Raw genomic sequence first — 25,739 nt, 5'->3', positions numbered from 1 at the left:
CTGGGATGCCGGGACGGTTTGGGCGGCACCCAGCAGCTTCATAGCCGCTTTCCCAATGAGTCCAGTCTGTGGCTGCGCTGTGGCAGCAGCTGTACTTAGAAAATATGAAATGGCCCAGCGTTGTGGGGGAAGGTGGGAGGGAGCATGGCCACCATGGAGAGGACTACCCTGGCTTCTGCCCACATAGCTCGCTCCAACACTTACACACTGACACACGTCCCCTATACACACATAGCACCTCACACACTGACACAAACAGCCCCACACACAGACAAACACTGCCCCTGTACCAGCACCACACACACACAGCTACCTGCACACAGCCGCTCACCAGAACCTGAAACACTGCCCCCTGTACCCAACACCATACAAACTGCCCCCTGTACCCAGCACCACACACACACTGCACCCAGCACTACACACACAGCCCCCTGCACCCAGCCCCTCACACACTGCTCCCTGCATCCAGCACCACACACACAGACCCCTGAACCCTGCCCCTCACACACTGCCCCCTGCACCACACACACAGCCCTCTGCACCTCACACACTGCCCCAGGGCCGGCAGCTAGTATCAGTGGAGCCCAGCGGTAGTGTCAGGAGAAGAGGAGCCCAGCGGCAGCCAGCGGCAGAGGAGCTCAGCGGCAGTGACATGAGAAGAGGAGCCTGGTGGCAGCCAGCGGTGACAGCTGAGGAGGAGCCCAGTGAGCAGTGCTACTGGGGGCATATCTGTATTTGGCATTGGGGGCATGTGTATCTGGCACTATGGGAGCATAGGTGTATCTGGCACTATGGGGGCATAGGTGTATCTGGCACTATGGAGGCATAGGTGTATTTGGCCCTATGGGGCACAGGTGTATCTGGCACCATGGGGGCATAGGTGCATCTGGCACTATGGGGTCATAGGTTTATCTGGCACTATGGAGGCATAGGTGCATCTAGCACTAAACTGGGGGCATAGGTGTATCTGGCACTATACTGGGAGCATAGGTATACTGGGGACATTATGTGGGCATTGGGTCTGATTCAGACCTGATCGCTGCTGTGTGTTTTCGAATAGCGGGCGATTATCGATAGACTGCTTATGCACCGCAATGCACCCGCGTATCACCAAACAACAAGCATCGCCGAACAGCAACAGGCTAATGCAAAAATTTCGATCACACGGCCATTCACAATGCTGATTGACAGGAAGAGTCCGTTTGGTGTAAACGGACTATTTTCTGGGAGTGTCAGGGAAAACGCAGGTATTCCCAAGTATTTTAAGGGAGGGTGTGTGACGTCAGCTTCAGACCCGATCAGCCTGTTCTCATTGCACTGTAGGAGTAAGTCCTGGGCTGTGCACAGACTGCACACACTAGTAAAATTATTCAATGGTGAGTTTGGTGTGTATGGATTTGCAGTTGTCCGCTGAATGAGGGACATTTGTAGCATGGCGTACACATGTGATCGCACACTTGCACGAGTGAATTTACACTCCCCTTTGTGGTGACTATCTGAATGCAGGACAGCAAAATTAGCAGCACAGCGATCTGGTCTGAATAACCCCCATTGGCCCTCATTCCGAGTTGTTCGATCGCTAGCTGCTTTTAGCAGCATTGCACACGCTAAGCCGCCGCCTACTGGGAGTGAATCTTAGCTTTGCAGAATTGCGAACGAAAGATTCGCATAATTGCGAATAGAAATTTCTTTGCAGTTTGAGTAGCTCGGGACTTACTCTGCCACTGCGATCAGTTCAGTCAGTTTCGTTCCTGGTTTGACGTCACAAACACACCCAGCGTTCGCCCAGGCACTCCCCCCGTTTCTCCAGCCACTCCTGCGTTTTTCCCAGAAACGGCAGCGTTTTTCCGCACACACCCATAAAACGGCCAGTTTCCGCCCAGAAACACCCACTTCCTGTCAATCACACTCCGATTACCAGAACGATGAAAAATCCTCGTTATGCCTTGAGTAAAATACCTAACTTTTGTGTAAAATAACTAAGCGCATGTGCTCTGCGAACCTTGCGCATGCGCAGTAAGCGACTAATCGCAATATAGCGAAAATCGGCAACGAGCGAACAACTCAGAATGACCCCCATTGTGTGTAAAGCTGCTAATTGTGTGTGCATGTGTAGAGGGGGGTGTGATTATATATTTATAGCTTGATATCGATATAAAATTGTGAGGCCACACCCACTTTTCCAGGAGTTCGCACGTTGGAGGGAGGGTGGTACTTCAAATTTTCTCAGGGTGCTAGTAGACCTGGAGCCGACCCTGCACTACCCCCTGCACCCAGCACCAGAAACACAGCCCTGCCAATTCCGTGGGTGCTCCCGGGCCCAAGCACCCACGGAAAATGAGGAGCACCCACAGAACCAGCCTCTAAAGTTACTGCTACCCCCCGCAGTGAATTGAGATGCGCTGGGGGCTGTGGAAGCGCTTCCGTCCAATTGCAGTGTAAAAAGACCACCAAAAATGGCCGCCACCAAAGAGACGCCTGTCTCCTCAGCGGCGGCATTTTAAGAGTTTTTTTACACTGCAATGGATGGAAGCGCTTCCGCAGCCCCCAGTACATCTCAATACACTGCGGGGGTTAGCGGTAACTTTACTGGGGCAGCGGCTAGGAGACCCCTGGCAATGCGCAGGAGACCCCTGCGAGCATGCAACCCAGAGCATGAAACCCCTGGCAACTTGCATGAAACCCTTGGCAATAAGCATGAGACTCCTGACAACAGGCAGGTAATTTAAAAGTAATTAGTAGCCTTACTGTGTGGCATAATTTGTAATTGGCATTATTGTGTGTGGGATATAAAATGGTGTCAGGGTCATAACTGTGTGTGGCATAATATGTAATTGGCATTACAGTGTGTGGCATAACGCATAATGGGTGTTACGGTGTTTAGCATAACATGTAATAGACATTACGGTATGTAGCATAATGTGTAATAGGAATTACGGTGTGTGGCATATTGCGTAATGGGCATCATGGTGTGTTGCATAATGTGTAATGGGCATTATGGTGTGTGGCATATTGCGTAATGGGCATCATGGTGTGTTGCATAATGTGAAATGGGCATTACGGTGTGTGGCATAATATGTAATGGGCCTTAGTCACTGCCGCGGCCGTCCGTTCATTCCCGCTGTCGCCTCCCGCCAAGCACCCACCAGCAAAAATCATAAATTAGCACCTATGCCACACACAGAGCCCCCTGCACCCAGCACCACACACAGCCCCCTGCACCCAGACCCTCACCAGTACCTCAAACACTGCCCCCTGTGCCTAGCACCACACACACTGCCACCTGTACCCAGCACCAGACACACAGCCCTCTGCACCCAGCATCACACACACTGACACACACTGCTCCCTGTACCCAGCACCACACACACTGCCTCCTGTACCCAGCACCACACACACTGACACACAGCCCCATGTACCCGGCACCAGAGCTGGCCCTAACCAATATGATGCCCATGGCAATATTTTGGCTGGTGCCCCCTAGCACCACTGCTACTTCTGCCTCTGACCCTGCACCCCTTTCCAAGCACCATCACCCTTCACCCATAGCAGTCCTTATTTTGGTGTTCTTATCCCCTATATTTTAAATAGGAACAGTGCGCACATTCGACACGCAGCCCAAAAAGGGGTGTGTTTTCGCTAGCAAGGGGGCATGGCCACACAATAGTACCCCCAATTCAAATTATGCCACACAGTACTGCAACTTTATTCACATTTTATCATGTGATAGTGTCCAAAATTCACGTTACATCACACAGTAGTACCACTTTACCTTATAAGCATTACTCCTCACAGTAATGCCCCTTATTCACATTACATCACACTGAATTGCTACTTATTCACGTTACACTACACCATATTGCTCTTTATTCACATTAGACCACACAGTAGTGCCCTTTCTGTATGTTCTGTCACAAAGTAGAGCACCTTATACACATAATGCCACACATTAGTAATGCATTTATACACATAATACCACACAGTAATACCCCTTACACATATGACACACATAATTAATGTCCTTATAAAGATAATACACCTTACACATTATGCCAACCTTTATTAATGCCCTTATACATATAATGTCCCTTACACATATGCTGCACATTATTAATGTCCTTATACACATAATGACACACATAATGTCCCTTACACCTATGCCACACAGTACTGCAACTATATTCACATTTCATCATGTGATAGTGTCCCAAATTCACGATACATCACACTGCAGTACCACTTTACCTTTATAAACATTACTCCTCACAGTAATGCCCCTTATTCACATTACATCACACTGAATTGCTCCTTATTCAAATTACACCACGCCATATTGCTCTTTATTCACATTAGACCACGCAGTAGTGCCCTTTATGTACGTTCTGTCACAAAGTAAAGCACCTTATACACATAATGCCACACATTAGTAATGCATTTATACACCTAATACCACACAGTAATGCCCCTTACACATATGACCCACATTATTAATGTCCTTATAAACATAGTGCGCCTTACACATTATGCCAACCTTTATTAATGCCCTTACACACATAATGTCCCTTACACATATGCCGTACATTAATGCCCTTATACACATGACACGCATAATGTCCCATACACATATGCCGCACATTATTAGTACCCTTATACATGTAATGACACACATAATGCCCCTTACACATATGCTGAACACTATTGCACAACCAACTCACTCACACACAGCACTCACACGGCCACTAACACTGTGACCTCTGCCTCCACACACAGATGTGTCCTCATACATCTTGCCTCGATGCACAATGCAGCAGGAGATGCCTGGCGTGAGTCAGCTGGCAGCTCTGCTAACGTCGGGCTCCTTTTTTTTATGAAAATGTGTCTTATCTGCGGCATGCCTATATTGTGTGTGCAAATGTCGCTGTATCTGCATACAAAATGCTATGTTACAGTGACTTCCAGGAATGTACTGTATTGTAGCATTTCGTATGCAAATATAGCCACTGTCACACACAGAGTATAGGCATGCTGCATATAATTTTAATCAGCAGAAGCTGCGTGTGCCCCTAGGCTTAGCAAATGCCCTAGGCATTTGCCTAGTTTGCCTATGCCTAAGGCCAGCTATGTCCAGCAACACACACACTGACACACAGCCCTGTGTACCCAGCCCCTCACCAGCACCTCACACACTGCCCTCCTGAACCCAGCACCTCACACACTGCTTCCCTGCACCACACCAGCACCTGAAACACTGCCCCCTGTACCCAGCCCATACAAACTTCCCCCTGTACCCAGCACCACACACAGCCCCCTGCAGCCAGCACCTCACACACTGCCCCCTGCACTCAGCACCACACACAGCCCCCTGCACCCAGCACCACACACAGCCCCTCACACACTGCCCCGTGCACCCAGCACCACACACACAGCCCCCTGCACCCAGTCCCTAACCAGCACCTCACACACTGCCCCTTGTACCCAGCACCACACACACAGACCCCTGCACCCAGCACCACACACACTGACACACAGCCCCTTGCACCCAGCACCACACCAGCACATCAAACGCAGCCCCCTGCACCCAGCACCTCACACACTGACCAAGGCCCCCCTGTATACAGCATCTCACACACTGACACACACAGCTCCCTGTGCACACAGCACCTCACACACTGACACACACACAACCCCCTGCACCCAGCACCACACACACTGATGCACAGCTCCCTGTACACACAGCACCTCACACACTGACACAAAGCCCAACATAACTGCCAACATTGCTGTTTGGCGTTCCTAGGCAGTTACAGGCAGTTGTCTAATCAAACGCAGTTGTAACATAGTATGGACATGTTATAGAAGTGACACGGGCGTGTTGCTGATAGTGGTTACGTATAGGGACACTGAATTTCTCACATTGGAGGCCATACTCAGACGGATGATCTGCACCTAGCATAGGGCTGATGAAAGTGTCAGTGGGGTGACCGATGGTGGCATCTAATGATGCACAAAGCATGATTGCAGTGTCTGTAGACACTAACAGTCGGCGTCTCAGTCCTTGTCATTCATATGCACGGATGTACACTACGGAGCTGCATTAGCAGAAAGTAGCAGACCCAATGTTTGTAAAAGACCCAAGGAAGGCTGCAACTGCATCCAACAGAATCAGGCCCTATGAGGAGCGAGTTTCTGTCCCCGTGTGACAGACTCCACCCCCTCAACAGACTCCACCTCCAGTAGGGCTGCATCCAGAAATTTCCCTTGCTGGTTTTCTATCCCAATCCGCCCCTGGCTGCAGCACTCCTAACAGCACATGTCACCAGTGACAACTAGGACAGCCCTCCTAACAGGACAGGGACAACACAGTGACAGGGCAGCACCTCTAGAGAGCACACAAATGGCGGCGACGCATGGCTCTTTATATGGAATCCAAAACCCACGAGAATCGGACAGCGTTCTGGGATCTGAGACTGGCGGGAAGTCCCAAGCCGGTTCTCTGTGAACCAAAGCTGCTCATCTCTGATTGTAAAAAGACAAGATACATGCAGGCATGCATTTTATATTCTCAAATACTTACAGTGGGAATTCTAAAATGAAGTACAGTAAATACTGTATGTTTTATGGCATTTTTCACTGATAGTAGCTGAATGCCTGCTGTAGAAAATTACAATTCTTATGTGACCGTCCTGGTAAATTGTTTACAGACAGGACACAACCAGATAAGCAGGACAAACAGAAACTCACATTTGTTTGAGCTGATTCAGAGGAGTAAATTTACTAAGGTGGGAGATTTTTAGAACTGGTGATGTTGTCCATAGCAATCAATCAGATTGTATCTATTATCTTCTAGAAGCAGCTAGACAAATGTTAAATAGAATCTGACTGGTTGCTATGGGCAACATTACCTGTTCTAAAAAACTCCCAGCTTAGTAAATTTACCCCAGAGTCTTTGTGTATTATGTATAAGTAACTGCATAGTGATATTTCTTGGGTATTATGTAATATGTGACAACACTATGGGGTAATTTCAAGTAGCTGCGAGCATAGTGAAGTGCCAATGCAATGAAACTCCAGGGACGGTACCTCATCTTGCCCCATCTTACACTTGTCTTGCAGATTCTTATACTGTATGTGAGCTTATTTGTCTGCAAACAGAAATCAGTGAGTCCAGGGCTACCATAAATACGGCATATGGCGACTCACAGCTAATTAAATTGATTTTTAAATATCCCAATTTCATATTTATAAATAAAACTTGCAATTTCACATACTTGAGTTTTTTGTTTTTGTTTGTTTATTTGTTGTTTGTTCTAATGAGTTTTGTACTTTACCAAAAAGAGTAATGCTACCCACTAGCACTTTGACTAAGCTTACAATATAAAATAGTAAAAAAGGAAGGTGTAATCACATTCCTCTATTTAGTAGATCAAATGAGTCTCTCTTTTGTTCTCTCATCCCAATCTGAAATAGTCCAATTTGCAATCCTCATGCAACTTGTGACTGTGAAGCTAATAGTTCTTTTTAAAGATGTCTGCATAGCTTATAGCAGAGTTTCCCAAATGCAGTCTTCAAGGCACCCCAATGATCCATGTTTTAAGTATATCCATGTCTCAGCACAGATGGTTAAATCGAATTGATTAAAGTACTAATTAAGTCACCTGTGGCCAAGCATGTATATACTTAAAACCTGGACCGCTGGGGTGCCTTGAGGAGCATGTTTGGGAACCTCTGGCCTATAAGTAGGCTTACCATACTATCCCTTTAAACCAGGATACTAATAAGATACACATGTTATGTGGCTGGCTGACTTCAAGCCTGCATTTCACCCAGTTTTAATCAGCTACAGAACCTGTGTAAACTGTGGGGATAATTCCAAGTTGATCGCAGCAGGATTTTTGATAGCAATTGGGCAAAACCATGTGCACTGCAGGGGAGGCAGATATAACATGTGTAGAGAGAGTAAGATTTGGGTGGGTTATTTTGTTTCTGTGCAGGTTAAATACTGGCTGCTTTATTTTTACACTGCAAATTAGATTGCAGATTGAACACACCCCGCCCAAATCTAACTTTCTTTGCACATGTTATATCTGCCTCCCCTGCAGTGCACATGGTTTTGCCCAATTGCTAACAAAAATCCTGCTGCGGTCAACTTGGAATTACCCCCTGTGAGTGTACTGGTTTAAAGGGGTAGTATGGTAAACCTACTTAACTGGTCCAATTTGGAACTTTACATCATATTTCAACGCATCTGACCCGAAAAATCTGATAGTGTCACATCGGATGGTTCCTCCAATCCGATGTGCGGTCCCGTGTCAGATATGTCTGAGCCATTGATCTTTGGTACTGTGCCAAGGATTTATCTGAATCTGAAGAAATCAGGTGCACATCGGAGTGTTTTTTTTTTACTTCAGATGTATCGCATCAGATTCATCTGAAGCGTCACTTGACTGGCATCTAGTAGCCCAGCCCAGTGGTTCCCAAACTGTGTGCCGTGGCTCCCTGGGGTGCCTCGGGACACTTGCAGGGGTGCCCTGGGTTGGTGGTCCAGGACCAATTCAAATTATTTATGGTCAATATAATAGACAAAACCAGTGCTGGTGGCTGCCAGTCATAAAATATGTGGCCAAAGAGAAGCAAATCCCGTCCCTCACCACACAACTGACCCTAAGGATGACATATAAACGCGATCTACTTAATGTAATATTTATTTCTAAATTTCTCAATAAGACCTTTTTGGCCTAGGGGTGCCGTGAAAAAAATTCTGATATTCTAGGGCGCCGTGATTCCAAAAAGTTTGGAAAACACTGGCCCAGCCTATTATATTTAAATATCGCATCAGATCAAATGTAGCATGTGTGCATCAGATATATCTGATGTGATCTGTTGGCACATGATAGATCGCATCAGATATATCTGAAGTGAATCTAGTGAAAATTTAAGCCCAGGATACGATCCGATTCCTGGGAAGTTACAATGAGAGTTCAAGAAAAATGTGATGCAACATGTAGCACAGACAAGTCAGCCTAGTGGATGGGGGCCTTTACATTATAAGTAGGCACCCATCCAGTAGTCCGATTTGGCACTTTTCATCAGATTTTGACTAGTGATGTGCACCGGACATTTTTCGGGTTCTGGTTTTGGATTCGGTTCCGCGGCCGTGTTTTGGATTCGGACGCGTTTTGGCAAAACCTCACAAATTTTTTTGTCGGATTCGGGTGTGTTTTGGATTCGGGTGTTTTTTTTTCAAAAAACCCTAAAAAACAGCTTAAATCATAGAATTTGGGGGTCATTTTGATCCCATAGTATTAACCTCAATAACCATAATTTCCACTCATTTCCAGTCTATTCTGAACACCTCACAATATTATTTTTAGTCCTAAAATTTGCACCGAGGTCGCTGGATGGCTAAGCTAAGCGACACAAGTGGCCGACACAAACACCTGGCCCATCTAGGAGTGGCACTGCAGTGTCAGGCAGGATGGCACTTCAAAAAAATAGTCCCCAAACAGCACATGATGCAAAGAAAAAAAAAAAGGCGCACCAAGGTCGCTGTGTGACTAAGCTAAGCGACACAAGTGGCCGACACAAACACCTGGCCCATCTAGGAGTGGCACTGCAGTGTCAGACAGGATGGCACTTCAAAAAAATTGTCCCCAAACAGCACATGATGCAAAGAAAAATGAAAGAAAAAAGAGGTGCAAGATGGAATGGTCCTTGGGCCCTCCCACCCACCCTTATGTTGTATAAACAGGACATGCACACTTTAACGAACCCATCATTTCAGCGACAGGGTCTGCCACACGACTGTGACTGAAATGACTGGTTGGTTTGGGCCCCCACCAAAAAAGAAGCAATCAATCTCTCCTTGCACAAACTGGCTCTACAGAGGCAAGATGTCCACCTCATCATCATCCTCCAATTCCTCACCCCTTTCACTGTGTACATCCCCCTCCTCACAGATTATTAATTCGTCCTCACTGGAATCCACCATCTCAGATCCCTGTGTACTTTCTGGAGGAAATTGCTGGTGAATGTCTCCACGGAGGAATTGATTATAATTCATTTTGATGAACATCATCTTCTCCACATTTTCTGGAAGTAACCTCGTACGCCGATTGCTGACAAGGTGAGCGGCTGCACTAAACACTCTTTCGGAGTACACACTGGAGGGAGGGCAACTTAGGTAGAATAAAGCCAGTTTGTGCAAGGGCCTCCAAATTGCCTCTTTTTCCTGCCAGTATACGTACGGACTGTCTGACGTGCCTACTTGGATGCGGTCACTCATATAATCCTCCACCATTCTTTCAATGGTGAGAGAATCATATGCAGTGACAGTAGACGACATGTCAGTAATCGTTGGCAGGTCCTTCAGTCCGGACCAGATGTCAGCACTCGCTCCAGACTGCCCTGCATCACCGCCAGCGGGTGGGCTCGGAATTCTTAGCCTTTTCCTCGCACCCCCAGTTGCGGGAGAATGTGAAGGAGGAGATGTTGACGGGTCACGTTCCGCTTGACTTGACAATTTTCTCACCAGCAGGTCTTTGAACCTCTGCAGACTTGTGTCTGCCGGAAAGAGAGATACAACGTAGGTTTTAAATCTAGGATCGAGCACGGTGGCCAAAATGTAGTGCTCTGATTTCAACAGATTGACCACCCGTGAATCCTGGTTAAGCGAATTAAGGGCTCCATCCACAAGTCCCACATGCCTAGCGGAATCGCTCTGTTTTAGCTCCTCCTTCAATGTCTCCAGCTTCTTCTGCAAAAGCCTGATGAGGGGAATGACCTGACTCAGGCTGGCAGTGTCTGAACTGACTTTACGTGTGGCAAGTTCAAAGGGTTGCAGAACCTTGCACAACATTGAAATCATTCTCCACTGCGCTTGAGTCGGGTGCATTCCCCCTCCTTTGCCTAGATCATGGGCAGATGTATAGGCTTGAATGGCCTTTTGCTGCTCTTCCATCCTCTGAAGCATATAGAGGGTTGAATTCCACCTCGTTACCACCTCTTGCTTCAGATGATTGCAGGGCAGGTTCAGGATTGTTTGGTGGTGCTCCAGTCTTCTGTACGCGGTGGCTGAATGCCGAAAGTGGCCCGCAATTCTTCGGGCCACCGAAAGCATCTCTTGCACGCCCCTGTCGTTTTTTAAATAATTCTGCACCACCAAATTCAATGTATGTGCAAAACATGGGACGTGCTGGAATTTGCCCAGATGTAATGCACGCACAATATTGCTGGCGTTGTCCGATGTCACAAATCCCCAGGAGAGTCCAATTGGGGTAAGCCATTCTGCGATGATCTTCCTCAGTTTCCATAAGAGGTTGTCAGCTGTGTGCCTCTTCTGGAAAGCGGTGATACAAAGCGTAGCCTGCCTAGGAACGAGTTGGCGTTTGCGAGATGCTGCTACTGGTGCTGCTGCTGCTGTTCTTGCTGCGGGAGGCAATACATCTACCCAGTGGGCTGTCACAGTCATATAGTCCTGAGTTTGCTCTGCTCCACTTGTCCACATGTCCGTGGTTAAATGGACATTGGGTACAACTGCATTTTTTAGGACACTGGTGACTCTCTTTTTCTGACGTCTGTGTACATTTTCGGAATCGCCTGCCTAGAGAAATGGAACCTAGATGGTATTTGGTACCGGGGACACAGTACCTCAATCAAGTCTCTAGCTGCCTCTGAATTAACGGTGGATACCGGAACCACGTTTCTCACCGCCCAGGCTGCCAAGGCCTGAGTTATCTGCTTTGCAGCAGGATGACTGCTGTGATATTTCATCTTCCTCGCAAAGGACTGTTGGACAGTCAATTGCTTACTGGAAGTAGTACAAGTGGTCTTCCGACTTCCCCTCTGGGATGACGATCGACTCCCAGCAGCTACAACAGCAGCGCCAGCAGCAGTAGGCGTTACACTCAAGGATGCATCGGGGGAATCCCAGGCAGGAGAGGACTCGTCAGACTTGCCAGTGACATGGCCTGCAGGACTATTGGCTTTCCTGGGTAAGGAGGAAATTGACACTGAGGGAGTTGGTGGTGGTGTGGTTTGCAGGAGCTTGGTTACAAGAGGAAGGGATTTAGTGGTCAGTGGACTGCTTCCGCTGTCATTCAAAGTTTTTGAACTTGTCACTGACTTATGATGAATGTGCTGCAGGTGACGTAAGGGAGGATGTTCCGAGGTGGTTAACGTCCTTACCCCTACTTATTACAGCTTGACAAAGGCAACACATGGCTTGACACCTGTTGTCCGCATTTGTGTTGAAATAATTCCACACCGAAGAGCTGATTTTTTTTTTTTTTTTTTTTTTTGTATTTTGACCAGGCATGTCAATGGCCATATTCATCCCACGGACAACAGGTGTCTCCCCGGGTGCCTGACTTAAACAAACCACCTCACCATCAGAATCCTCCTTGTCAATTTCCTCCCCAGCACCAGCAACACCCATATCCTCATCCTGGTGTACTTCAACAGTGACATCTTCAATTTGACTATCAGGAACTGGACTGCGGGTGCTCCTTCCAGCACTTGCAGGGGGCGTGCAAATGGTGGAAGGCGCAAGCTCTTCCCGTCCAGTGTTGGGAAGGTCAGGCATCGCAACGGACACAACGGACTCTCCTTGGGGATTTGTGATTTAGAAGAACGCACAGTTCTTTGCTGTGCTTTTGCCAGCTTAAGTCTTTTCATTTTTCTAGCGAGAGGATGAGTGCTTCCATCCTCATGTGAAGCTGAACCACTAGCCATGAACATAGGCCAGGGCCTCAGCCGTTCCTTGCCACTCCGTGTCGTAAATGGCATATTGGCAAGTTTACGCTTCTCATCAGACGCTTTCAATTTTGATTTTTGGGTCATTTTACTGAACTTTTGTTTTTTGGATTTTACATGCTCTCTACTATGACATTGGGCATTGGCCTTGGCAGACGACGTTGATGGCATTTCATCGTCTCGGCCATGACGAGTGGCAGCAGCTTCTGCACGAGGTAGAAGTGGATCTTGATCTTTCCCTATTTTAACCTCCACATTTTTGTTCTCCATTTTTTAATGTGTGGAATTATATGCCAGTATCAATAGCAATGGCCTACTACTATATATACTGCGCACAACTAAAATGCACCACAGGTATAGAATGTAGATGGATAGTATACTTGACGACATAGAGGTAGGTACAGCAGTGGCCTTCTGTACCGTACTGCTATATATATACTGGTGGTCACTGTGTCAGCAAACTGCAAAACTAAAATGCACCACAGGTGTAGAATGTAGATGGATAGTATACTGAATGACAACACAGAGGTAGGTACAGCAGTGGCCTTCCGTACCGTACTGCTATATATACTGGTGGTCACTGTGTCGGCAAACTGCAAAACTAAAATGCACCACAGGTATAGAATGTAGATGGATAGTATACTGAATGACAACACAGAGGTAGGTACAGCAGTGGCCTTCCGTACCGTACTGCTATATATACTGGTGGTCACTGTGTCGGCAAACTGCAAAACTAAAATGCACCACAGGTATAGAATTAGAATGTAGATGGATAGTATACCTAATGACTGCACAGAGGTAGGTACAGCAGTGGCCTTCCGTACCGTACTGCTATATATACTGGTGGTCACTGTGTCAGCAAAACTCTGCACTGTACTCCTCCTATATAATATTATACTGGTGGTCCCGACTCCCCAGTCCCCACAATAAAGCAGCACACTGAGCACAGATATGGAGTGTTTTTCAGGCAGACAACGTATACTGGTGGTCACTGTCAGCAAAACTCTGCACTGTACTCCTGCTATATAATACAGCTGCTCCCCAGTCCCCACAATTAAGCAGTGTGAGCACAGATATATGCAGCACACTGAGCACAGATATGGAATGTTTTTTTCAGGCAGAGAACGGATAAAACTGGTGGTCACTGATCAGCAAAACTCTGCACTGTACTCCTCCTATATTAATATAAAGCTGCTCCCCAGTCCCCACAATGATATAAGCAAGCACAAATATTTGCATCAACTCAACAATGAATAAACGGAGAAGACGCCAGCCACGTTCTCTCCCTAACATTTCCAATGCACGAATGAAAATGGCGGCGACGCGCGGCTGCTTATATAGAATCCGAATCTCGCGAGAATCCGACAGCGGGATGATGACGTTCAGGCGCGCTCGGGTTAACCGAGCCATACGGGAGAATCCTAGTATGGCTCAGACCCGTGTAAAAAGGGTGAAGTTCGGGGGGGTTCAGTTTCCGAGAAACCGAACCCGCTCATCACTAATTTTGACGCATCTGACCAAAAAATCTGCTGAAAAGTCTCCGACCATCCGTTGCACGTTCATATATGTCTGAGCTATAGATCTTTGGTGCTGCACCAGGGATTTATCTGAATCTGATGAAATCCGGTGCACACAGGAGTGTTTTTTTTTTTTTTTTTACTTCAGATGTATCGCATCAGATTCATCTGAAGCGTCCCTTGACTGGAAGCTGCCGAGAGAGTTCAAGAGCAATCTGATGTGACATGCAGCTCAGAGAAGTTGGCCTAGTGGCAGTAGCGGATCTTGCCACGGGCAAGCAGGACTTTTGCCCGGGGCGCCGCCTTCCGGAGGGCGCCGCACCAGGGCAAGATCCGCTGCTGCTGTGCCCCCCGCTGCCGCTGGCCGCTGTGAAGGGAAACTAGAGTTGGGGGCGGGATGTACTAAGACAGTTGTCACATTCCACCACATTCCGCATGGATACTTATCGCATATGTACTAACATATGCAACAGGCCCCCAAATCATAAATCTTTGTGGAGAGCAACAACATTACTCCTGTAATAACCCTTGATGACACACTACAAGAGTATTAGAAAAATAAAACTGAGCACCACATAAGTTTATCATTAACATGTATTATATTCTGTTGGAATGGAATTCTGCTAACCATTAACAGATATGCATAGGATACACCCTACAAAAGCTTACATGCTTAAATATAAACCTAACATGTATATAACATTAACAATTTGTCAAAAAGCTGTACTTTAGATACAGATCAATGAAGTACATTTTCTAATGTAGTTGATAGTACTTGTATACTGTATAAGCAATATTAGCACAAGTTCAGAGGGTATGTGGTAGAGTTATACGACAATGTACAATTTACAATGTACAATTCCTGTATAATAATACCAGGACACAATCAGCCATTTTGCCTGAGTCTATTTCTAAATAATATTAACATTTTATTTATATATCCCTTTTCTCCAGCAGGACTTAAAATGCATGATATATGCAAATTATATACATATGACTCCTGTCATATTTTTCTAATGCAAGGAAATAGGATAATTAGCATATTTTAAACTGATAAACACATTGGCTATGTCAATGTATTAGAGCATTTAAAAAAAGTATGATGAGGACATGACCAAGCTACATTAACACATCCCAACATTGCACAATTCCACTGAAAGTCTCTGGGTGCATGATAGGGACAGCAATTTTTGGAGGGTGCCATGAAATTGACTACTCTATACAGAAAAAAAGTTGTTGTTTTTTAAGAACATGAAACATTTACTTCTGTAATTTTCTAAATTTAAACTTTTCTTATTAATAACGTAATCCTTTGGGTGCTATCAGTGTTGGCCACAGCTACAGTGGCAAATTTACCATTAGGCATGCAGGGCACGTGCCTAGGGGTGGTACTTGTTTGGTGGCAGCACTTGGATGCTTGTGTTGGTGCTGTCAGCCCAAAAAATACCAGTAACTGCAAAATATTTTCACTGTACTGACTGTACCATATGGCATCTTGAATGGAGTGTAAACATACTGCTCCTGTATGCTGTTCTACTTAGTAAATATGTTTACATAATTAAAAATAAATGTCATAGTGGCTTTTTTATTATTCTATTAAATTGTCAATCATCAAATGAGGGCCGATAAGCAATCAATAAAAATAATAAAATTAGGCAGGTGGGGGGGGCGGCCATTACTGTTATGCCTAGGTGCGCACTCACCCCTAAATCCACCCCTGCACAACTAAAAACATCACTGAGTCTTGAGGCACCAGGTTTCACATGTACAAGCAATCAGGTCCATCTGTACACCTCACGTCTTTATGACACAATTACTGGGATCTACTGCAGTGGTATGCCGATGAAGGGGGGTGAGCACAACAAGCCCCTTGCAAGCTCATCACGCTCTGGGTTCAGTGGCGACCACAGGTTCTATTCCCACTCTATGGGTGTCATGGACACCCAGAAGTGGGAACAGTCCCTGTTGGTCAGCATGCTGACCGTCGGGACTGTGAGGGTGCGGGATGTAGGGGGAGGTAATGTGACTGGTGGTCCCCTGTGTGTGAGAGGGGCCATATTTGTGTGTGTGTGAGCGGGACCACATTTATTTGTGTGAGAGGGGCCATGTTGTGTATGTGAGAGGGGCCACATTTGTGTGGGTGTGAGAGAGTGAAAGTGGGATAAGGCTGCTGCTGTGGGAGTGTTAGTGAGCTGCTGGGTGAGTGACTGTGTGTGAGGACTGCTATTGCTGCAGCAACAGCCCTTGGAAGAGGGGACTGTGATCGGGGAGAAGTGAAAAGTGCCGGAAGCCGGCTGCAAGGCAACAAGGAGGTGCCTGAGCAACTGTTAAGAGGAGAAGCAGTGAAGCAGGAGGGGCCCCACTCAGATAAGTATTGATTACCTACTTTATTGAATTACTATTTTTGTTCTGTTGTGAATACTGTTCTCTTCACAGCTAGGCCATAGTATAATATTGTATCGCATGGCTTGAATGTAATTGTTTTATTATTTTTCTGAAGGTTGTAGGGAGTTAGAGTTTTCAAGCAAATGGGTGGTGCCGTGATTGAAACGCTCACTCAGTGCAGTGTAAGATGTATGCACACCTGGAGCAACCGACCTAGTGTGAATACATCTGCGCGAAGTGTGTGCGAACGGCTGCCCTGGAAGCCCAGGTAACTCATCTGGAGCAGACCGTTACATGACTGAGGGATATTCACAATCTAGAGCAAAGTTTAGACAGTGGAGGAGTTGCAGGGGGGGACACCGGTAGAGGAGGACAACCAGGTAGCCAGCTGGGTCACAGTTAGAAGGAAGAAAAAGAGGGGGAGGCACGACATCTCTGAACTACCAAACCCCAACAAATTCGCCTGATTGGACGTAGATTCGGTGGATGGTAGTGAGGAAATGATGGAGCTGGAGGAGACTGTTCCCTCTAGCAACCAGAGGTGCGGTCCTTCCAGCACAAATGGGATGAAAGATAGTGAGGTACCTAGGCAGATTGTGGTGGTAGGGGATTCTATCATCAGGAAGACAAATAGGGCAATCTGCTACCGGGACCCTGATCGCCGTACAGTCTATTGTCTCCTGGGTGCTCGGGTACGGCACATCACGGACCGGGTAGAAAGATTATTGGGAGGGGCTGGGAAAGACCCGGTGGTCTTGGTGCACGTTGGCACCAATGACAAAGTTAGTGGAAGTTGGAATGTCCTTAAAGATTATAGGGACTTAGGAAAGAAACTTAAAGCAAGGACATCTAAGGTAATATTCTCTGAAATGTTACCCATGCCACGCGCTAGTCCAGGGAGGCAGAGGGAGATTAGGGAGGTAAATGTGTGGCTTAGGGATTGGTGCAGGAAGGAGGGATTCATTTTCTTAGGGCATTGGGCAGACCAGGGCCGGTGTTAGGGTGTTAGGCTCCCCCCTGCAAACTATAAATTTGCGCCCTCCCATGTTCGACAAAGGGTCAGCGCGCACCTTCTGCGCACTCCAGGAAAAGGGGTGTGGTCTCACAAGTAAGGGGCATGGCCACACAATAGTAACCATTTAAATTTACCCCAAACAGTAGCAAAATCTTATTCATCTTATACGTAATGCCCCACCCGTAGTAGTAGTAGCATCCTTATATGTAATGCACCCCAGTAGTAGTAGTAGCATCCTCATATATAATGCCCCCCCAGTAGTAGTAGTAGTAGTAGTAGTAGCATCCTTATACATAATGCCCCCCAGTAGTAGTAGCATCCTTATACATAATGCCCCCCAGTAGTAGTAGCATCCTTATACATAATGCCCCCCAGTAGTAGTAGCATCCTTATACATAATGCCCCCCAGTAGTAGTAGCATCCTTATACATAATGCACCCACAGTAGTAGTAGTGTCCTTATACGTATTGCACCCCCAGTAGTAGAAGCGTCCATATACATAATGCCCCCCCAGTAGTAGTAGCAGCGTCCTTATACGTAATGCCCCCCCAGTAGTAATAGCATCGTTATACGTAATGCCCCCTCAGTAATAGTAGCGTCCTTATGCGTAATGCCCCCCAGTAGTAGCATCCTTATACATACTGCCCCCTCCCCAGTCATAGTGTCCTTATACGTAATGCCCCCCCCAGTAGTAGTAGCATACTTACATGTAATGCCCCCTCCCACTAGTAGCGTCATTATACATAATGCCCCCCCCAGTAGTAATAGCATCCTTACATGTAATGGCCTCCCCAGTAGAAGCGTCGTTATACGTAATGCCCCCCCTGTAGTAGTAGCGTACTTACATGTAATGCCCCCCCAGTATTAGCGTCGTTATACGTAATGCCCCCCAAGTAGTAGTACCGTCCTTACATGTAATGGCTCCCCCAGTAGTAGCATCATTATACATAATGCCCCCCCCTGTAGTAGTAGTAGTGTACTTACATGTAATGCCCCCCCAGTAGTAGTGTCATTATACGTTATGCCCCCCCAAGTAGTAGTACCGTCCTTACATGTAATGGACCCCCCAGTAGTAGCATCGTTATACGTAATGCCACCCCCTGTAGTAGTAGCGTACTTACATGTAATGCCCACCCAGTAGTAGCGTCGTTATACCTTATGCCCCCCCCCCAAGTAGTAGTACCGTCCTTACATATAATGGCCCCCCCAGTAGTAGCGTCGTTATACATATTGCCCCACCCCAGTAGTAGTAGTAGCATCCTTACATGTAATGGCCCCCCAGTAGTAGCATTCATAATGCGTGCGCACACAGACATACCTCGCACACACAATTCACACATATTATATACACACATACACACACACACACACACACACACACACACACACACACACACACACACACACACACACACACACACACCCTCCATACACACACACACATTTCTTTCTCACCCTCCACTTACCTAAGTCTGGCTGGCCGCCACTGTAATTGCTGTCCCTCTCTACAGCAGCCTGGTCTGTGTAGCTTTGCCCCCTCCTGTCCTGTTTAGCCCTGCACCCTACCGTCCCGTGTAGCTCCACCCCTTTCTCTGATCCATACAGCCGTTGTCACACAGGTGAGGGGAGGAGACTTTTCATGCTGCCAGCGCCGCTGCCTGTCATACAGTGACAGGCACATCAGCTGGCAGCAGCAGCAGGGGGGACAGGACAGCGCAGCAGCAGAGAAGGGATGCAGAGCAGGGGGAGCACCTCTCCGTTCCAACACCTCCCTGCACTGCATCCCTTCGGTGAACGGGTTGCGCCGGGCCTGGGGCAGACTTCTCGGCTAGGTGCCATCTTTTTTGTCAGGATGGATTGCACCTAAACGAGGAGGGAGCAGCAGTGCTTGGAGGAAGGATGGTTAGAAGGTTGGAGGAGATTTTAAACTAGGTGTCTGGGGGGAGGGAGTAGAAAGAATTTACGGTAGAGTCAGTGAGAATAGAAAGGAGGGGTATAGTAAGATAAATGGAGGTGGAGAAGGGGGGTGGAGTATAACAGCCCCAAAAAAGAAAATTAAAGAAATTCTTAATCCTAGTGATCAATACATAAACAAGGAAAGTCAATAAAATCAAAAAACAAATAAACACAGATTAATAGTCAATAATGTAAAATGTATGCTTGTAAATGCAAGAAGCCTATCTGGAAAAATGGGGGAATTGGAACTAATAGCAATGAGCGAGCAATATGACATCATAGCTATCACTGAAACATGGTGGGATGATTCCCACGATTGGGCAGTAAATTTGGAGGGCTACACTCTATTCAGGAAAGACAGGGAATATAAAAAGGGGGGCGGAGTTTGTTTTTATGTCAAGCCTAGTCCTACACCATACCTAAGGGAAATTGATTACGAGGATGGAAGTGATAAGATTGAGTCGATATGGGTGGAAATAATACTTGGGGGTAAATATCCTAAGAAACTGCTAATAGGAACATGCTATAAACCGCCAGATATAACTATGGCTGACGAAGTACAACTCCACCAGCAAATTGAAAAGGCAGCAAAAATGGGAGAAGTGTTAATTATAGGGGACTTTAATTATCCTAACATTAATTGGTTATTGGAGGCAGGTGGAACAGCAAGGGGTAGGGCGTTTTTTAAATGTACTTAAAGATAACTATTTGTCCCAAGTGATTGAGAAACCACCTAGAAACAACACAATACTAGATCTGGTGATAACAAATAATGTAGAGACAATAACTAACATTGATGTAAGGGAGCCCTTGGCAAATAGCGATCACAATATGATCACATTCGTAATAGGTCATCAAAAACAGCATTATAAGGGTTTGACTAAAACTTTTAATTTTAGTAAAGCTAATTTTACCTTGCTCAGACAATCGATAAAGGGCGTAGATTGGGACCAAATGTTTACTGGAAGAGTACTGCAGAAATGTGGGTCACCTTTAAAACGTTGCTGTGCAAGTTTATGCATAAATACATTCCAAAGGGCAGCAAAAGTAAGAGAAGCAGGTTCAAACCTATGTGGCTAAATAAGAATGTAAAGGAATTGATGGACAAGAAAAGGGGAGCATTTAAGGCATTTAAATCAGACGGGAGTCTGGAGACCTTCCGTTACTACAAAGAGTGTAATAAACTATGCAAAAAGGAAATTAGAGCAGCTAAAATAGAAAATTAAAAACTGATTGCAAAGGATTGTTAAATAGTGACTATGAAAAAGCAGAGTTATTGAATAAATTCTTCTCGTCGGTATTTACTATAGAGGAAAAAATGGTAGGAATAGAACAAGATAAAAGTAAGGTTAAGGAATTACTTCTCGAGTTTAAATGAGGATGTAGTCAAAGAACGACTGACTAAAATTAAGATCAACAAATCACTGGGGCCAGATGGACTGCACCCAAGGGTTCTCCAGGAGATAAGCTCAGAAATAGCAAGGCCATTACATTTCATCTTTAAAGCTTCCATCTTGACAGGCGAGGTTCCAAGGGACTGGCGAATTGCAGATGTGGTGCCACTTTTTAAAAAGGGAATTAAACCTAATCCCGGGAATTACAGACCAGTAAGCCTAACATCTATAGTGGGGAAAATAATGGAAGGAGTGTTAAGGGATAGGATTCAGGAGTATTTGGGATGCCTTAACATAATTAGCGCGAACCAGCATGGGAAAAACAGGTCATGTCAAACTAACTTCATTAACTTCTATGAAGAAGTGCAAATTTAGACAATGGAAATGCTGTGATGTGGTCTTCTTAGATTTTGCAAAAGCCTTCGACACAGTACCTCACACGAGGTTGTGTCTTAAATTAAGAGAGTTGGGGCTTGGTAACAGGATTTGTACTTTGGTCAAAAATTGGTTGGAAAATAGAGAACAGCAAGTGGTAGTCAATGGAACATTTTCTAGTTAGACTAAAGTATTAATTGGTGTACCTCAGGAGTCTGTACTAGGCACACTGCTGTTTAATATATTTATAAATGATATAGGAAATGGTATTGAGAGTAAAGTATCAATTTTTGCAGATGATACTAAACTGTGTAGGATAATTAGATCAGATCAGGACATTGGCTCTCTTCAGGATGATTTCACTATACTGGGGGGTTGAGCAACAAAGTGGAATATGAGGTTCAATATAGAGAAATGTAAAGTTATGCATTTCGGGATCAAAAACAAACAGGCAGTCTATACATTGAATGGGGTAATTCTTGGAAAATCATTACTGGAGAAAGATTTAGGGGTGAGCATAGATAATAGACTCAGCAGCAGTCCGCAATGTCGAGATGCTGCAGTAAAGGCCAATAGGGTACTAGCATGCATAAAACGGGGAATAGAGACCAGGGATGAAAGTGTAATCCTGCCACTGTATAAAGCATTGGTACGGCCCCATCTAGAATACTGTGTACAATTTTGGGCTCCGCACTATAAAAAAAGACATAGTTGAACTAGAAAGGGTTCAGAAGAGAGCTACAAAATTAGTTAAGGGCTAGAGTCATTAGATTATGAGGAAAGACTACTAGGCTGGATATGTTTACGCTGGAAAAAAGGCACATAAGAGGGGACATGATTAATATCTTCAAATATATCAAGGGGCAATATAAGGAACTTTCAGGCGATTTACTTATTAAGAGCTCTGTACGCAGGACACAGGGTCATCCCCTTAGGTTGGAGGGGAGGAAGTTTAAGACCAAGCGTAGGAGAGGTTTCTTCACAGTGCGGACAGTGAGTTTATGGATAAATGGAATGCTTCAGACCGGTTTTTTTCCCCAAAGTCTTAGAGTCTCTGATCGATGTCTCTGGGAATTTTCTCCGAAAAGCAAGTACATAGAGGAAAAGACAAGAGAAAATTTCCAATGTGTGGTAATTTCTTTCAGATGTGACAGATATCATACAGAGGAACTATGGGATATAGAATTTCCCCTCCTTGGTGTCTTTATAGAATGTTCTGGGATCACCCGGAAAGTGTGTCAATCATAAACGCAGAATGCTCACTTTCTTGCTTACTTCAACATACGTGTGTGGACTCCTATAAAGGTATCTTTTGGATTTTCAGGTAACACTTCACTCCAGGGGGTTCCTAATTCACCGTTTTTTTTTCCTCCAGCATATGGGACATGGGGGGGGGGGGGGAACAAAGAGAGAAAATCCAATATGTAGTGGTTCTTTGCAACCGTGAAAATGAGGATATAGGGGATATATATAGATGAATAAAAATAGATCCCTTCTCCTCTGTGTCGTTGTATCACGTTAGGGGACCACCCAAACAGATGTGTGCTGATCACAAATGGGAGATGCTCACTTTGAGGCTTACATAAAATACTGCCTTTGTAAACATGTAAAGGTATCTTTCAATGCTCACTTTCTTGCTTACTTCAACAAACGTATGTAGACTCCTATAAAGGTGTCTTTTGGATTTTCGAGTAAAACTTCACTCCAGGAGGTTCCTGATTTACCAGGTTATTCTCCAGCATACGGGACATGGAAGGGAAAGCAAGGGGAGAAAATCCAATGTGTGGTGGTTCTTCCAGACATCACAGGTTCCTGTCTCGGGGACCAAGTTATCGGTCACAGCAGCTACTAGCTCCTACAGCTCTTCCCTGCCTGGCAGCCGGCATACTGTACCGGCAGAGTCTTCCATGTCCCGTATGCTGGAGAATAACCTGGTAAATCAGGAACCTCCTGGAGTGAAGTTTTACTCGAAAATCCAAAAGATACCTTTATAGGAGTCTACATACGTTTGTTGAAGTAAGCAAGAAAGTGAGCATTGAAAGATACCTTTACATGTTTACAAAGGCCGTATTTTATGTAAGCCTCAAAGTGAGCATCTCCCATTTGTGATCAGCACACATCTGTTTGGGTGGTCCCCTAACGTGATACAACGACAGAGGAGAAGGGGTCTATTTTTATTCATCTATATATATCCCCTATATCCTCATTTTCACGGTTGCAAAGAACCACTACATATTGGATTTTCTATCTTTGTTCCCCCCCCCCCCCCCCCCCGCCATGTCCCATATGCTGGAGGGGGAAAAAAACGGTGAATTAGGAACCCCCTGGAGTGAAGTGTTACCTGAAAATCCAAAAGATACCTTTATAGGAGTCCACACACGTATGTTGAAGTAAGCAAGAAAGTGAGCATTCTGCGTTTATGATTGACACACTTTCCGGGTGATCCCAGAACATTCTTTAAAGACACCAAGGAGGGGAAATTCTATATCCCATAGTTCCTCCGTATGATATCTGTCACATCTGAAAGAAATTACCACACATTGGAAATTTTCTCTTGTCTTTTCCTCTATGTACTTGCTTTTCGGAGAAAATTCCCAGAGACATCGATCAGAGACTCTAAGACTTTGGGGAAAAAAAACGGTCTGAAGCATTCCATTTATCCAGTGTTGAAGCGCATTCTGTATATATTGTATTGTGATATTGTTTGTTTTTCCAGTTGATAACTCCGGAACATATACTCGTTTGCAGCCTCTCCACTTCCAGCGCAGGGAAGTATTGCCTTTTCTTTTTCTAGTGAGTTTATGGAATTCACTGCCAGAGAGAGTGGTAATGTCGGATTCAATTGAGGCATTTAAGAAAGAATAAGAGAAATTTTTAGTGGAAAAATAGCATCGAAGATTATAAGTAAATTGGAGATAATACAGTATATAGCACTATAGGTTGAACTCGATGGACAAGTGTCTTTTTTCAACCTCAACAACTATGTAACTATGTAACTTTTCTTCCAATATGGGTCTAAAAACCCAGGTTGGATGCATTCACACTACAGACAACCCAGGGCGTACACGGGAAAAACCCTGGTAGAGAGCAGGGTCGTAGACCCGGAACTTCCACCCGAGTCATTTCTGTTCACTCAGTTGGTGTGGCTCCCCTATATGAAATTTGGACTATGCTGCAGACCCTCCTCTGGAGCTGCCACTGGTAAGGAAGCCCAGGAACAGAGCATTTTGTACCTAATGGAATGGGTCATGTTGGAGGGTATGTAACAGTTTAGAAAACACTCAAACACCCAAGCAGGGAAGAGGAGAAGCTGGGATCCCTGTGTTACTTGCAGCTCTCTCCACCCTCCTATCTCTCCTCTAGTTGGAAAGCTCTGTCGGTAGCTCATGAAACATGATATTCCTGTGTCTCTGCATTCACTGCATACTGTCCTGCTCGCATTCTGGCTGCTGATTCTGCTGCTGTTTAAGAGGGAAAGCTAGTGATGTCAGTGTGCTCTGGCCAGGCCAGGGGGTCCCCTAACAAACGGGAGCCTGGGACACAGTATGCCCTGCATTTCCCCTTAATCTGGCTATGCGTACAGTACTGTATATGTATACGTAGAGTCTGACAGAGATCTGGCTGCACAGCAGTCAGGCTGGGGATTAGCTTTTCTGCTTTTTTATTTACATTCACAATCCCATACACAGCATTGCATCATACACTGTACATAAGAATACACTAACAGTAGTATGTATAAACATTTTTTATGTCAATTTTGTTTTATTTTCATTTTGCCAGTGTGCTGTAAATTGCATTGTTCAAGTAGTTAAATTACAAAACAATTTTTTTTTTGTTATATATGGTAAAATTACTTATTTTACATGGTTGTATGTTGTATTTGCCTTAATTACATTTATATAAATGATGTTTCTAGCTCTATTAGAAATATTCTATTGAAATAACATGTGAAAACATTGTTCAATATAGTACTTTCAGCAAAAGTTCATAAACAGCCCATTCAATGATAATTTTTCTTTACTCACAGTTCATTGTTTGTCCTGTTGAAAGTCTTCCTGTAGCATTGAAGATATCAGTGCTGGAAATACACAGTTAATATCTACACTGACCCTCGTCTGCACTCACCCAGCTAATGTTCAAATCCGGAAGATAAACTCAACACTTGAGTTTCACTTTTGCTTTTAAGGTTGTAAAATACAAATACCATGTAAAGAATCTCACTTGTATGAACAATTGAACATGTATATCTATATATCAATGTGCGTGTATGTTATAATTATTATTATTATTATTATTATTATTATTATTATTATTATCCTTTATTTTTATGGCACCACATGGGATCCG

At 45.2% G+C, this 25,739-nt stretch overlaps 1 protein-coding gene across 2 annotated transcripts in view; it reads right to left on the bottom strand.

Moving 5' to 3' along the window:
- The window catches only part of LOC134935392 (CD276 antigen homolog), a 92,411-nt gene extending 66,903 nt beyond the window's left edge, over window positions 1-25,508 (bottom strand). For both annotated transcript variants that reach the window (XM_063930484.1, XM_063930485.1), the window contains exon 1: window positions 25,418-25,508. In XM_063930484.1, the coding sequence (XP_063786554.1) occupies window positions 25,418-25,424 (7 nt within the window). In that variant the 5' untranslated portion in view covers window positions 25,425-25,508. The remainder of the gene's footprint in view (window positions 1-25,417) is intronic.
- Window positions 25,509-25,739: the final 231 nt, after the last annotated feature.

This window comes from Pseudophryne corroboree, chromosome 6 (genome assembly GCF_028390025.1).
Source record: "Pseudophryne corroboree isolate aPseCor3 chromosome 6, aPseCor3.hap2, whole genome shotgun sequence".
In the NCBI taxonomy this organism is placed as follows: Eukaryota; Metazoa; Chordata; class Amphibia; order Anura; family Myobatrachidae; genus Pseudophryne; species Pseudophryne corroboree.
This window is presented reverse-complemented; position numbering and strand designations above follow the sequence as displayed.